Source organism: Elephantulus edwardii, unplaced genomic scaffold (genome assembly GCF_000299155.1).
Source record: "Elephantulus edwardii isolate Elephantulus edwardi_28Jun2011 unplaced genomic scaffold, EleEdw1.0 scaffold00209, whole genome shotgun sequence".
NCBI lineage: Eukaryota > Metazoa > Chordata > Mammalia > Macroscelidea > Macroscelididae > Elephantulus > Elephantulus edwardii.
Genome location: NW_006399959.1, coordinates 4,593,080 through 4,607,255, shown reverse-complemented (window position 1 = coordinate 4,607,255; position 14,176 = coordinate 4,593,080). Strand labels below are relative to the sequence as shown.

The window sequence follows — 14,176 nt, the reverse complement described above, 5'->3', positions numbered from 1 at the left end:
TGTGTGAATATACCACAGCTTCTCTATCCATTCGTTTGTTGATGGGCATTTAGGTTGTTTCCAACTCCTTGCTATTGTGAACAAAGCTGCAGTAAACATGGGTGTGCATAAAACCTACACTCTTAAGAATTGTTAAGCAAACAACAAATTCTGGCGAGGTCGTGGAGAAACTAGAACCCTTATTCACTCTTGGTGGGAGTGTAAAATGGTGCAACCACTATGGAAGGCTGTATGGTGCTTTCTCAAAAAGTTGGAAATAGAAATACCATTTGACCCAGCAATTTCACTACTGGGAATTTTTACCTAATGAAACCATAACTGCCACCCAAGCAGATATATGCACACCCATGTTTATTGCTACTTTGTTCACAATAGTTGGAAACAATCCAAGTGCCCATCAACAAATGAATGGATAGAGAAGCTGTGGTATAGTGACACAATAGAATAGTATCCAGCACTGAAAAACAAAGAACTCATGAAATATTACAAAATGGGTGACCACGGAGGACATTTTGTTGAGTGAACTGTATCAGTCACAAAAAGACAAATTCTGTATAATGCCACTGTTATAAAACAGGACTGACATTGGGGTTGAGGGAAATGAAGAAAAGAGGGGATAAATTATGTGCATGGCACTGAAACAGATGAGGGAGAGAACTGTATAAAAGGAATATATGATTAAGTATTATTGGTATGACAAGAGTCCAGAATAAGAACTGCATAGTAAAATGGTCTGGGGTGGGGGTGCTTTATAACAATGAAAGCACTCCTTTCCAAAGAAAAAGCAAACTGGGGGGGGGGCAGGGAGGAAAGTGTGTAACAAGGAATAAATGGAAATCCAAATTCTTTGTAAGTTTACAATAATATCTCAGTTTAAAAAAAAAAAGACTTGTTAAAATACATATTAGGAATTGTTGTTAGTGGCCATATGGTCAGCTCCAACTAAGTGCACCAAAACAGAAAGCCCTAAATCTAACCTGAACCCTAACCATACCAGTAACACAAAACTGAACCATTCCCTTAACACTAACAATGACCTTGACCCACTCTGTGACCATTACCAATACTCTAGTTCTAGACTTAAACCACAACCAAACCCTAACTCCAACACAAGCCAAAACCCTAAATTGGGAAACACAACTCTAACCCTAGATCTAGCCCTAACCATAACATTTATCTTAACCCAAATCCTAACGCTAACTCCAGCCATAGCCATAATCTAACCATAAAAATAGCTCTAGCCCTAAACATAAGCCCAACACTAATGTTAATGGTAGCCCTGGCAATAACTAACCCTAACCCTAGCTCTATTCCTAGCACTAAGCCTAAACCTAAATCTAACCAAAGGCTGAACCCTAAAACTACTCCTAACCTTAACTCTAGCCTTAGCCTTAACAATAACTGCAACACAAACTCTAGCCCTAAAACTAACCCTAAACCTAACCCAGCCCTCGCCATAGCCCTAAACATAGACCTAGCCTAGCACTAATCCTAATCCTGAAGTTAACTGTAACCCTAACCCTAAACCTAGACTGAATCCTAGCTCTAGCCCTAGTTCTAACCCTACCCTGGCTCTAGCCCTAACCCAAGCCCTTAAACAAACTACTCCTAATCCTAACATAAACCCTAACCAAAATCTAAACTATAACCCTAACACTAGCTCCAGCCCTAACCCTAACCCCAACGCCAACCCTAAACCAAGCCCTAGCCCTAACCCTAGTTCTAGCTCTAGCCCTAACCCTAACCTTAAACCTACCCCTAGCTCTACCCATAAGCTTAACCCTATCTCAGCTCTAGCCCTAACCCAAACCTAAGCCATAACCTTAGCCCTAACCCAGTCCTGCACTGTCCCCACAGTCTCTGCTGTACTCAAGGCAGCTACTGCAGCCACTGTGTCCATCTCTTTGAGAATCTTATGTTGATTCTCTACATTACTAATCATGCATTCCTACTTTGGGGACTGATCTTCCTGACAATATACACAAAGTATGTGAAGTCTAACACCCTCACTCCTACAGAGCACTCTGCCTGTACTTCTTTCAAGACAAATTTGTTTGTTCTTCTGGCTGTCCATGAAATAGTCAATATTCTTCACCAACACCATAATTCAAAAACATCAGTTCTTCTTAGATCTTCCTTACTCATTGTCCAACTTTTATATGCATAAGAGGCAACTGCAAATATCCTGGCTTGAGCCAGGCACGCTGTGAAAATGGTCAGAAAGGTGTGAGGACAGCTGTGACTGAACTCTAGTAACTCCACAAGGTGGAACTTTTCCACAAACCACATCCACAGTCCGAAACTAATTCTCATAAGACTGGGCATGGCCCCTGTGCTCCCATGCTTACTTCTACCAATCTTAACATCAACTGAAATCTCTCATCGCTCTACTACTGGGTTAGAATTTTTTTGAAATATCTACACAGGCCTCATAGAACCATACTTAGGTTCATAGCGTTTATTGGAGAAGTTAACACATTACAACTCAGGTTGACAACAGTTTACAATTCCTCAGTCAGCACAGCTTCTCAAGCGTGCTCACAGCCCTTTAAACTTCAACTTTAAGGTTTAGGTCAGTGTTACAAAGCTCTCTTAGACCTGCCAATGATGATGTCTCCCCTAAGGCGCTTCAGGAAACTTGGGTGAAGGCCCATGGTTCTGGCTCCGTGGTACCAGGTCAGCTCTGTCTCGCGTAGGTCTTTGCTTCTCTGCTGCAGCAGCTGCTGCCCTTGCGTAGGTCGTAGTCTCACAGGCCAAGAATCTCTGGGTATGAAGGTAGAGCGATGCATTCTCTGCTTCTTCTTTGCTGAGTGAGATTTCCCATTTCTGCCACTGAACCTGCTCAATTTAAACCTGATGGAATGACAAAACTAGCCAATCTCCTCATGGACAGACTATAGACACTATTTGCATGTTCCTGCCCAGCCATGTGTAGAAAGTTAGATAATGACCTGAGAAAGTAATTTTGTACAAAAAGTTCATTATAACAGCACCCCCCCCCACTTAGTTCTCAGAGTGACATCCTTTAGCACTTTAAAGAGATCCTTGGAAGCAAATTTGCCCAAAACAAATTTGATATCCTGATTGCTGTTTCCATTGATGTTGTTTGTAGAAGTCAGAAAAGGTAAAAAAAAATACTTTTTTGTTGACAATATGTATTAGACTGAAGGTATGTTGCTGTTTTGTGCCATTGAGTCACCTGTGACTCATAGTGACCATATGTACAATAGCTCTGAGCTCTGCCCTATTCTGAGTCATTGTGTCTGTGATACACTTCTCTCTATTACCCCAGTTATTGAGTCAATCCATCTCATTTAGGGTCTTCCCTTCCTATACTGTGTCTCCACCCTTCCAAGCATGATGTCCTTGTCCAAGGATTGATTCCTCTTAGCAACATGCCCAAAGTATGTCAGACGGAGCTTTAAAACCCTTGCCTCCAAAGGGCAGTTTGGTTTCACCTCCTGGAGACAGATTTGTTTGTATTCTTGGCAGTTCACACTATCTTCAATGCTCTTCTCCAGCACCACTACTCAAAGACATTGATACGTCTTCTATCATCTTTAGTCATTGATGTTGTTGTTAGAACTGACTGTTAAGTCAGTTCCCACTCATACTGACCCCCATAAAACAGGACAAAGCCCCCTGCCTAGTCCTGCACCGTCCTCACAATCAGTTGTGATTGAGCCCGTTGCTTGAGCCTTTCCTCTAGAACATGATCACTATCAATTGATCATGTTCAGTGTCTTCCTCTTTTTCACAGGCTTTTCAATGACTTAGGGGCTCTCATGGTGTAGTGTGTAGCTTGTTCCACTGTTAAGAAAAAGGTCGGTAGTTCAAATCCACTAGCTGTTCCTTGAGAGAGAGATGGGAAGTCTCTTCCTGTTAAGATTTACCCTGGTAACACATTTGAACCCACTAGTCACTTCATGGATAAAGGCTGAGGCAGTCTACTTGCATGAAGATTTAACCCAAACCCACTGCTGTTGAAACTGTTCCAGTTCCTAGAGATCCTTTATCAGGTATCCAAGGATATCAATCTTAATGGAAGCAGACTGCCTATTTTTCTCTTGCAAAGAAGCTGATGGATTTGAACCACCAAATTTTAAGTTGGCAGACCAACATGCAACTCTAAAAGCCATCAGGGCTCTGTAAAGGTTTAGAGCCTTGGAACTCTATGGGACTGTTACAGGATCCCTATGAGTCAAAATCAACTCTGTTCCAGGTGGCATGTTCTATTAATGAGGTAGAAAGAGTAGCAATTATAGAAATGAGTCGGGATTTCAATCTATAGGATTAGGTTGTAATTTTAATCAATTTCATAGAAAAGAGATTAAACTAGCAAAAGAGTTGAGAGGGCCTTTTGCCACTAATAAAGAAGAGCTTATCTTTTGGACACAGAGTCTCCTTGCTGAGAACCTGCCACACTCAGGAGAAGATTTTCTTAAAGACACAGGAGGATCACCAAGGAACCCCAGGCTCAAAGACGCTACAAAGAGACAAGGACTTTCCATCAGAACACACACACAGATGGAAACCTTTCCCCTAGAACCGGCACCCTGGATTTGAACTACTAACCTCCTAAATGGTAAGAGAATGAATTTCTGTTTGTTAAAGTCTCACAGTGTGGTATTTCTGTCTAAGCCTATTTGATAGCTACGATGGTGGTGGAAGGAGTCTTTTGTGAGCTACTTGGTCTAGAGGTATTTCAGCAGAAGTTAAGAGATCTAGCACAGATTAAAATTGTTGTTGTTGTGTACCTTGGAGTTGAAATCGACCCGTAGCTGACCCTGTGGCAGGTTTTAAGAGGCAGTTAATCACATGGGAGGAGATTGTCCATATTTCTCTTGTGGAGCAGCTGATGGATTCAAACCATGTGTCTTTGGGATTGAAAAGCAGCTTCTTGCCACTAGGCCACCAGAGCTCCCTGATAAAGATTAACAACTTCAGTTATAAATGGTCAAGACACTACAGCTTTTTCATACCACAGATGAGCTCCTTGCTGTTGCTGCTTGGCTTTGGCTGTGTCCGGATATCCAAGGCCCTTGCTGGAGACCCAGCCAGAGACAACGGGACCTACTGTCTAAACAAAGCTGATATATGTCAAGGAACACTTTTGGTTGATGCTCCTTTTAATTTTTCTTCTTTCCCTTCCTCCTCCTCTTCTTCCTTTCCTTCTTGTAGTTGTTACTGTTAGTTTTCATTGACTGCAGCTCTGGTTCAGCGTGACCTCATGTATACCAGAACGAATGGTTAGCATTGCCATGATCTTTGATATGCTTGAACTCATTGTGAAACTATTGTGCCAATCCATTTCATGACTTCCAATGTATCATTTATAAAAAATCATGAAACTTTGTATTTTGAGATCATGGTAGATCTACAAGACAAAAATGATACCTGTCATATCTTCACTTTGTCCTGTAGTTCCCTCAAGAGGAGCATCTTGCCAAGTTACAGCCAAAACCTCAACAAGAATACTGGCATGGAGTACTGGTACAATGACAGGCACATGGACCAATAGAACAGAACTGAGAACCCAGAAATGGATCCAGCTATCTATGGTCAACTGATGTTTGACAAGTAAATAAAACCAATCAAATGGGGAAATGACAATCACTTCAACAAATGGTGCTGGCAAAATTGGACTGCTACCTGCAGAAAGCTGGATCCTGCAGAAAGCTATAACAGGATCTATATCTCACACCATACACAAAAATCAATTCAAGGTGGATCAGAATCCTGGGAGTAACGCCAAAATAGTTCATAAGAGACAAACTGGGATCAAGCTCAGATGGCCTCATATATGGTATGAAGAGACAGCCAAATAGAGGCAGAAATGCACAATCTGGAGAGGATAAAATCGATGAATCGGATCTTGAAAAGATTAAATTCCCACATAGAGTCAAATAATTTTTCAACAGAATGAAAAGAAAACCTACTAACTGGGGAAAAACATTTGGCAATACCATGTCAGACAAGGGTCTCATATCAAAAGTTTACAGGAACCTACTGGGCCTCCACAAAACAAAAACAAAAACAAAAAACAAAAACAAAAAACCACCACAACAAAAACCCCAAAAGACATGGAAAGACTTTTCATAGAGGAACATATTCGGATGGCCAAGAGAGACACATGAAGAAATGCACTGGCAATAAGAGAGACACAAATAAAAACCACAATGAGATAGCATCTTACCCCAGTAGCAGTGGCAAAGCTTAACAGGACAGCATGTAATAAATATCGGAGAAGATGTAGAGAAATAGGAATGCTTATACATTGTTGACGGGATTGTAAAATGGTACAACCACTCTGGAAGGCAGTTTGGCATTTCCTCAGAAAGCTGAACATAGAAAGTCTCTATTACCCAACTATTCCACTGCTTGGAATATACCCCGAGAAAATTAGAACTGAGGCACAAACGAAGAGTTGTACACCAGTGTTCATAGCAGTGTTATTTACCATCTCAAGAACATGGAAACAGCCCAAATGTCCAACCACAATTGAATGGATTGAGAAATTATGGTACATTCACATGATAGAATACTATGCAGCATGCAGGAGCAATGATTTGGCATTATGCCAAGTGAACTAACTCAGTTCCGTAAGGACAAATACTGCATTAGACCATTATTGAAAAATAGAAAGATAACTAGAAAAATGTATATGAGGATCCTAGGGGGAAGAAGGGGAGCAGAGGGGTGAGGATGGGTGGGGGAGGGTATAATAATAGCATTGCATAGTTTGATGGGTAGAGGGAGGGGTAGGTAAAGGAAATGGGAAAGTTCTGGTGTGGGAAACAATGTACATGAACTTTGTAAGTAATCCAGTATGAAATAAAAATTTTCTTTAAAAATAATTGCAACTTTTGCATTGTGAAAATAGAAATTCTCTTACCTACACACACACACACACACACACACACACACACACACACACACACATCTATGAACTGTAATAAATACATAATCTGTTAGCTACGTTATGACTTTTAACCTTAAGTCATTGATTTTCTCCTACATTATGGGTTCCCTGTGATCCACAGACACTTGAGGTGCCTAGTGTCTTCTTACTCATTAACTTTCACTTGAAAATTATTCTTTCTGAAAACAATCAAGAGGGATGAACATATCCTCTTTGCAAGAATGATGAGCATATTATTTCTGGTAAATGTTTAGCAAAGTTTTAGATGGTATTTGCACTTAAGTAATATTGTATATCACACCTACTATTTTATCACATCAATGCCAACCAATCAGGAGCCGTGTTTTCTTTTTCCTGATAACTTTGTATAAAAATGATGAAAGAATTCTAGTTAATCAAAGAATTGACCCTCTCAATCCTTCAGGGACTCAGAGAGAGAGAGAGGTCTACAACAGAAAAGTGCAGAGCCCTGTGGAGCTGTCCCTCCACTTTCCACTCCACACCAGGTATCAGGCCTTGTCTCCTCAGTCAGGCTGTTCTCTCACCCTGGAGATGTTGTGGCTGCTGTCAATGACCCTCCTCTGCCTGGGGCGATGCTCTATGTCCATTAACGTAGGTGAGTCCTGATTCCTTCCAATGACCACCTTATCTCTGAGTCCCTGTCCCTGGTCTCCAGGGAGTAGCCCTGGGGTGGTGTGGGATGGGCACTTCTTAAGAGGACAGCCTGACTCACACTTTGAGGAGAGTCTGAGCAAGAATGGATGAGCTGAGCTCTGGGCAGGGACAGCTGGGTCTCTGATGACATCTTACTTTACCTTTCCAGATCCCACCATGAAGGGCAACCTTATGTTCATCATGGGAAGACATGATGCCACGCCTGGGAAGTGGCCATGGCAAGTCAGCTTGTGGACATACAATACATCAGATCTCAAGTGGGGGCACAAATGTGGAGGTTCCCTCATTCACCGTGAGTGGGTGCTAACTGCTGCCCACTGCATTAAAGAGTAAGTCACTACCCAACTGCACCTGGCTTGCTGACAACCTTGGGGGTACTATGATGAGAGACACAGGGCTTCCCAGGTGGGTGGCTACTGTCCTGGGTCACAGGAGGATTCCAACTCCTGAACCACCTCCTGCTGCTGAGCAGACTTTGGTACCAGTCTCTGAAAAGCTTCTGGTCTTCTCTTTCTCAGAGACAATGTAAAGGCTCAACATTTGAAAGTTTTAGTTGGGCAAGTGAAACTTTATGGTGATAAAACTTTTTATGATGTGGCTGAGATCAAGGACTACCCAAAACCAGATGCTAAAATTGGAGGAGATGTGAGCCTTCTCAAACTGAAACACCAAGTGACGCTGTCTGGTCATGTCAGCCTGGTCACCCTCTCTCCACCAGACCTTAAGATCCCAGCAGGCACTAGTAGCTGGGTGAATGGCTGGGGTAACATTAACACCAATGGTAAGTAGTAGGATGATGGAATCAGGTGGGATGAGGAGGACTCTGGGGCGGTTGCAATAGGTATCTGGTGCAATGTTATCAACAAGGTCTCAGCCCAGATCCTCCTGAAGCCTGAGAGGGTGGGGTGAATAGGGATTGGGAATCAGGTGGTTCAAAATGGCACAAAGCCCAGGTGTGGTGGGAAAGGCCCTCTACGTTTATTTTCCACCAGGCCCTGCACTGCCCTTCTGGGTCCCCTGTTCTTTATCTTGAGAGTGAGGAGGGGAACTTAGGGAAATGACCAAGAGATGGACTTCCTCACTGTTGCTTAATAGTCCAAGTCCACTCTGCCTTCAGGGCTGGTCTCTGCAAAGTTCTGATTTTCCCCCAGTACTAATTCTATGTGTGTTAAGAAAGCTCCACCTGGAAGTCTCTCCTGAGCTGTGACGTCAGCATCCCTCTGTTAGGAGAGCGTGTGCAGCGGGTCATGTGTAACTTCAGCATTCAGGGAAATGAAGGCTTCGTGTGGTTCTATAATGCCACACCTGGGGCAGCCTGTTGCAAGATCAGCCTCTGTGCTTGGATGTAAGTGGTCACTTATGAAGCAAGGTGATGGGAAAGGGAGGGACCCCTCCTTGATGCCCCTTTTCCTGTCAGATTCACTCAGCTTTCCTCCACAGAAAAACTGCCTCCACCCTACCACCTGCAGGAGGTGGAGATCCCCATTGTGAGTGATGAGGTCTGCAGGAAACAATATGGCAATAAGGTCAAGGAGGACATGCTGTGTGCTGGGAGTCCAGGCCACGACTCCTGCAAGGTGAGACTATCACATTTTGGTGTCGTTCCATGCTTGCTGACTTCTCCGTCCCCTCCAGACTCTCAGGGACCCTGAGACTCACCACCCATTCTTTCCCTAAACAGGGAGACTCTGGAGGACCCCTGGTTTGTCATTGGAAGGGCACCTGGCTGCAGATAGGGGTGGTGAGTTGGGGTGAAGGCTGTATTAAACCTGAACTTTCGGTAGTCTATACCAGTGTGACATACTATTACAAATGGATCCGTGATTACGTCCCTTCATTGCCTTGAGTTCCAGGTAGGAAGGACCAAGGATGCTCTTGACACAAGAAGACACTCCTAGACCTTTGAAGAACCCATGTCCTCCTCTATCCCCTGCTTTAAGACCCTCCCACCCCTGCCACGTCCTCAGACTCTTGTCACTTCCTTGACAGCTGAAAGGGATTGAGCAGGGATGATGACCATGCCCAACACATTCTGATGACTTCCCAGAGTTGGGGCAGGGGTGAGAAAACATCCCTGGGGCACAGTCTCCCCCTACATTTTGTATCTCAATAAAGTATATGAAGTTCAAGGTCTGTGCTGAGTGTCCTTACATGTGGGAGTGTCTAAGGGAATTAGAGGGTGGGACCTTCGTGATGAAGGCTCAAGTGATGGAAAATGGGGAAAGGAGATTGATTAGATATCTATGACTGCCTCTATGGCAGAGGGAAGGGGGTGGGGGGGGGAGGAGTTTCCTGATCAGACCCTGGAACCCGAGATGCCTGTTCAGTCAGTCCTAGCACTTCCTGCCTACCTCTTCCCCTTTTCACATCTGGAACATGCTCAGTCTTTCCTCTCATGACCTTTGCTGTATGTTTGGGAGATAGAAATTTGAGTCAATACTTGCAAAGAGTGTTTAAGTGATGCTTCTAATGACCAGATCATGCAGATAGTCTGCTTCCAGGAAGCAGGGAGTGGTATTTGTCATCTCACTTCTCCGGACCTTGCTAGAACCTGCAGGGGGCTGTGGGCAAGCCTATTCCCCCTTCTTCAATTCCCACAGCCTCGAACATTCTCCTGGTGCCTCATTGACTCTAGGCAGCCAGAGATGAGACATGTGGAGGTAGAAGCCCTTTCTGAAAGTGGCATCTCTTTCTGGTGTTGGTGCCCTCTGCTGGTGAAGGACCTACTGTATCTCCTCCCTCAGGGTCTCTTCATCCTCTGAAGCAGCTCACCTGCTCCTTGGGATGTGAGATGGGCTGTCCGTGGTTCTGGAAGTTTCCAGTTCCCAGTCCTATAGTTGCCCCCTCTTGCCACTCATATGCAGTTTGTAAGGCTCTAGGAGTGAAAAGTCAGCTTGAAATCTCTTCTCTGGGGGCACATGGTCCTGTGCCTGGGGAATCAGAACCCCTGGATTTGGCAAACCCTGCTAGGTGGATTCAAGAAGCACCATATCCTAGAAGCTGACACAATCCACCTTTGGGGATGAAGAGGACCCGGACCTTCAGGATGGGCCTTTCCCCAGAATTCATAGACAAACCTTTACTCTTGACCCAGCTCCCATCTTCTCCTCAGGAGAGGCAGGTCCCTTCTCGGAGAACATGTTATGGACTGTGTGAAGCAGGGCTGGGTTGGGAAGGGTTGGGAAATCAGTCCCATGCTCTGTTCTTCTCTGTATCCTTCATCCTGTCCTCTGGGGTCTAGAATCAGCACACTTTACATTTGGAACTCTTTGTGGCCTCCTTGCTCTAAGAAGGAGAGATGGGAGACCTTGAGGTCACATTGCAGATGGACCCTTGTGGGTCTTTTGATCACGAGGACATGAAGATGGGAGGGGGAGCCAGTTCACTATGGGATCAGACTGTTTTTGGCCTTCAGATGAAGGATGATTCTCATTAACACCTGGTGCCTCAAAGAGACAGGGATTTAGGGAGAATGTCAGATCACCAGGACACATCTCATCCTCTGACTCTATCCACATCCCTCAGAATCATGCATTTTCATCTCAAATTCCACCAACCACAGTTTCTAAGGAGAATTAGACTTGCCATCCCGCCCCTGGAGAGGTTCCAGGTTAATGTGAGGTCGGAGATAAAGGCAGGTCCCCATTTGCCTCCAGGTCTGGAGATGGATCTAGCAGGAACAGTGCAAACTGGTCAGTACAGACATTGACCAAGAACATCTGGAGCGCCCCACTGTGGACCCAAAAGAACTGGGGTTCTTTGATGCCAGAAAGGAGAGAGGGATTGAGGATTCTTGGACACCGAGGGATGGATTACCAGGAGAGACGAGTTGACTCAATGTTTTCCATCTCTGTAGACCCACTTCTTCACCACTCCTCAACTTACATCCCCTGGTTCTCTTCTCAGAAGAAGCGGCTTGGGATCAAGGTGCCTCGTCCCACTTGGGGTTGGGTGCTGGGTTTGCTTCTTATCTGGCTAAAATCATGCAGCCTGAGCTCAGCTGTGATTTGCTCTGTGTGAAGCCAGACTCTTGGTTTGGAGAATGAGGCAGCAGGCAGAGAGGTCTCTTCTCTCCCTTCCTCTCCTCTGGGAACATGGACCCTGGTGAGGAAGACTGGGGCACTGGATGAGCCGCTTCAGCTCAACTTTCTTTCCCAAACGGGGCCTCTGGGGCCCAAGTCAAAGACTTCTGTTGGTCTATCCTTGTCTTTCATTGTTTTTGCTCAAACATTCCTCTAGGTCGTATAGCCCTGCTGTGTCCACTTGCTGTACAGCGGTAACTTGTGGTTGCTGTGAGGCTGAACACTGTGATACTGATGTGTCAAATGTGTTAGTGGTTGGTTACCCATGGTGGACAGTGTTGGGTGAAACTCCCCGATTAGAACAAGCCTGGAAGCAGGAGCAGCATCCACTTCCATACTAGCTTGCCTCCAGAAACCCTATGAACCTGGAGAGAGGATGAGAGACACACAAGTGTTGAGGATTCTTCTTCGTAGGGTCACTGTGAGTCACCTGTGACTGGATGGCACTAACAACAATAACAACAACATCCTTGTAACTCTTATTTCCCTTCGTCCTCCTATATCCCTTCCTGCCTTCTGGGTTTTATCTTTGGGAAAACCTTGCTCATTTGCCCTTAAGTGCTTGTTTATTCTAAGGAGTGAGTGCCTCCCTGATGTTATTGTTGACCTTACAGGCCTGGCTGTTGGCTTGACTCAAAGTTGTGCTACAGCAGTCAGTTTCCCCTTTAGTTTTGAAGGGTAACTAATGGTCATAGTCTCTGGGATCCCATCAGTCTTTTATACTGTAAATATAGTATTTTAAAAGTGTTTTTATACTTCTGTTCTACATTTTGTGCAGTCTTTTGGAAACTGCAATACTAACTCAAAGGCCATGCTTCTCATGTTTCAAATACACCAGCAGCTTCTCTGGAGAAAGATGGGCAGTCTCCTCCCTTGTGATATACACTTTGGAAAGTCAGTGTAGTGTCAGCTATGAGTCAGTTCCAACTCAACAGCAATGAATTTTTAGTTTCTATGCAGGACCTTCCACTGTGACCCATTTTACAGCCAAGAGCCCTGTTTATGATCCTGTAGAGAGAAACTTTCCCAGGAGCATAAAGGTGTGGTGTAGGGGAGAATTTCCCAATCCCAAAGGCACTTGGTTTGAATCCACCAGCGATTTTGTAGGAGAAGAATGGGCAATCTCCCCCCATGTGATTAAGTGCCTCTGGAAACCCACTGGAGGGTCAGCTATGAGGTGGCCAATTCCAATGGCACACAACAACATCAACAAAAAGAAATGCAGCATGTCCCGCCTGCAAGACTAGCTTCGACTCACCTCATGGGCACCAGTTATGAGGCAGACACAGGGTTGAGAACGGTGTGCACAAGAGAATCAGGCAGAACAGACCCTTAGCCATCTTTCTTGGTTACTCTGTGCTGCTTTCTCCAGGTCATTAAGCTGGCAATCCCCACAGAAACAACAAAGACACTTTGATGGAGGGGCACTAGAACTGACTTGGCAACTCTGGATTTGGTAGGACTATGTTTAAAGCGTGCAGCTGCTAAGGAAAGGCAGTAGTACTAACCTATCAGGAAGATGAGGCACCCTGTTTCCATAAAGATTCATTGGAAACTACATAGGACAGTTACACTCTGCACTATGGGCCACTGTGAATCGGAATCAACTCAATAGAAGTACACCTAGGTGGGTGTCTCAATTTTCAGAAACCACCAGAAAAATTAATTTAAAAAAATAGACAAAAGCCTAAACACACACACCCACACACACACACACACAGAGCTCTGGTGGTCTGTGGGCTCTGATGACCTAGTTGCGTTGCAATCCTGAAGGAACACAGTTCGAGGCCACTAGCTGCTCTGTGGGAGAAGGGTGGGCAAACTCTTCTCTTGTGATTAATTGCCTCTGAAAACCTGCTATGTGTTGGTTCTGACTCAACAGTACACAACTACACACATTCTCTCTCTCTCTCTCTCTTCCTCCCCCACTTGGCACCAGCAGTCAGGAGATTCAAAGATGAATTGCATTGGGAAAAATCTGCTGTCACAGACCTCTCGAGAGTGCTGAAGAGCAACAATGTCAGTCTGGGGATTAAGGTGTGTCTGATCCAGGCTCTGGTCTTCACTATTACTTGCTATATGCATCAGACAGCTGGACAATGACTAAGGATGGTAGAAGTAGAATCAACGCCTTTGAGTTATGATGCTGGAAAAGTATATTGAACATACAGTGGGCTACCAAGGGAACAAATAGTTTTGTCCTTGAGAGAGTAGAATCAATTTTCTCCTTGGAGGCAAGGATTGTGAAGCTCCATCTCACATACTTTAGGCATGTTGCCAGCTTACAAGTGTAGAGGGACAGCACAGGAGTGGAAGCCTCTGCATGAGATGGATTGATACAGTGACTGAAGTAATAAGGTTAGGTGTGTTGGAGACAGTGAGATTGGCTCAGGGTAGCGTAGGGTAAGGTTCAGAGCTGTTGTACATAGGGTCACTATGAATCACAGGCAATCAGATGGCATGTAACAACAACAGAAACTATACATACATTATATAT

General features: G+C 44.6%; 1 protein-coding gene across 1 annotated transcript in view; it reads left to right on the top strand.

The window, feature by feature from the left end:
- Window positions 1-7,976: 7,976 nt before the first annotated feature.
- Window positions 7,977-14,176, top strand: part of LOC102846329 — a 61,193-nt gene continuing 54,993 nt past the window's right edge. The window contains exons 1-5 of the mRNA XM_006897499.1: window positions 7,977-8,002; window positions 8,116-8,378; window positions 8,825-8,942; window positions 9,015-9,174; window positions 9,279-9,338. Coding sequence (XP_006897561.1) covers window positions 7,977-8,002; window positions 8,116-8,378; window positions 8,825-8,942; window positions 9,015-9,174; window positions 9,279-9,338 — 627 coding nt within the window. The remainder of the gene's footprint in view (window positions 8,003-8,115; window positions 8,379-8,824; window positions 8,943-9,014; window positions 9,175-9,278; window positions 9,339-14,176) is intronic.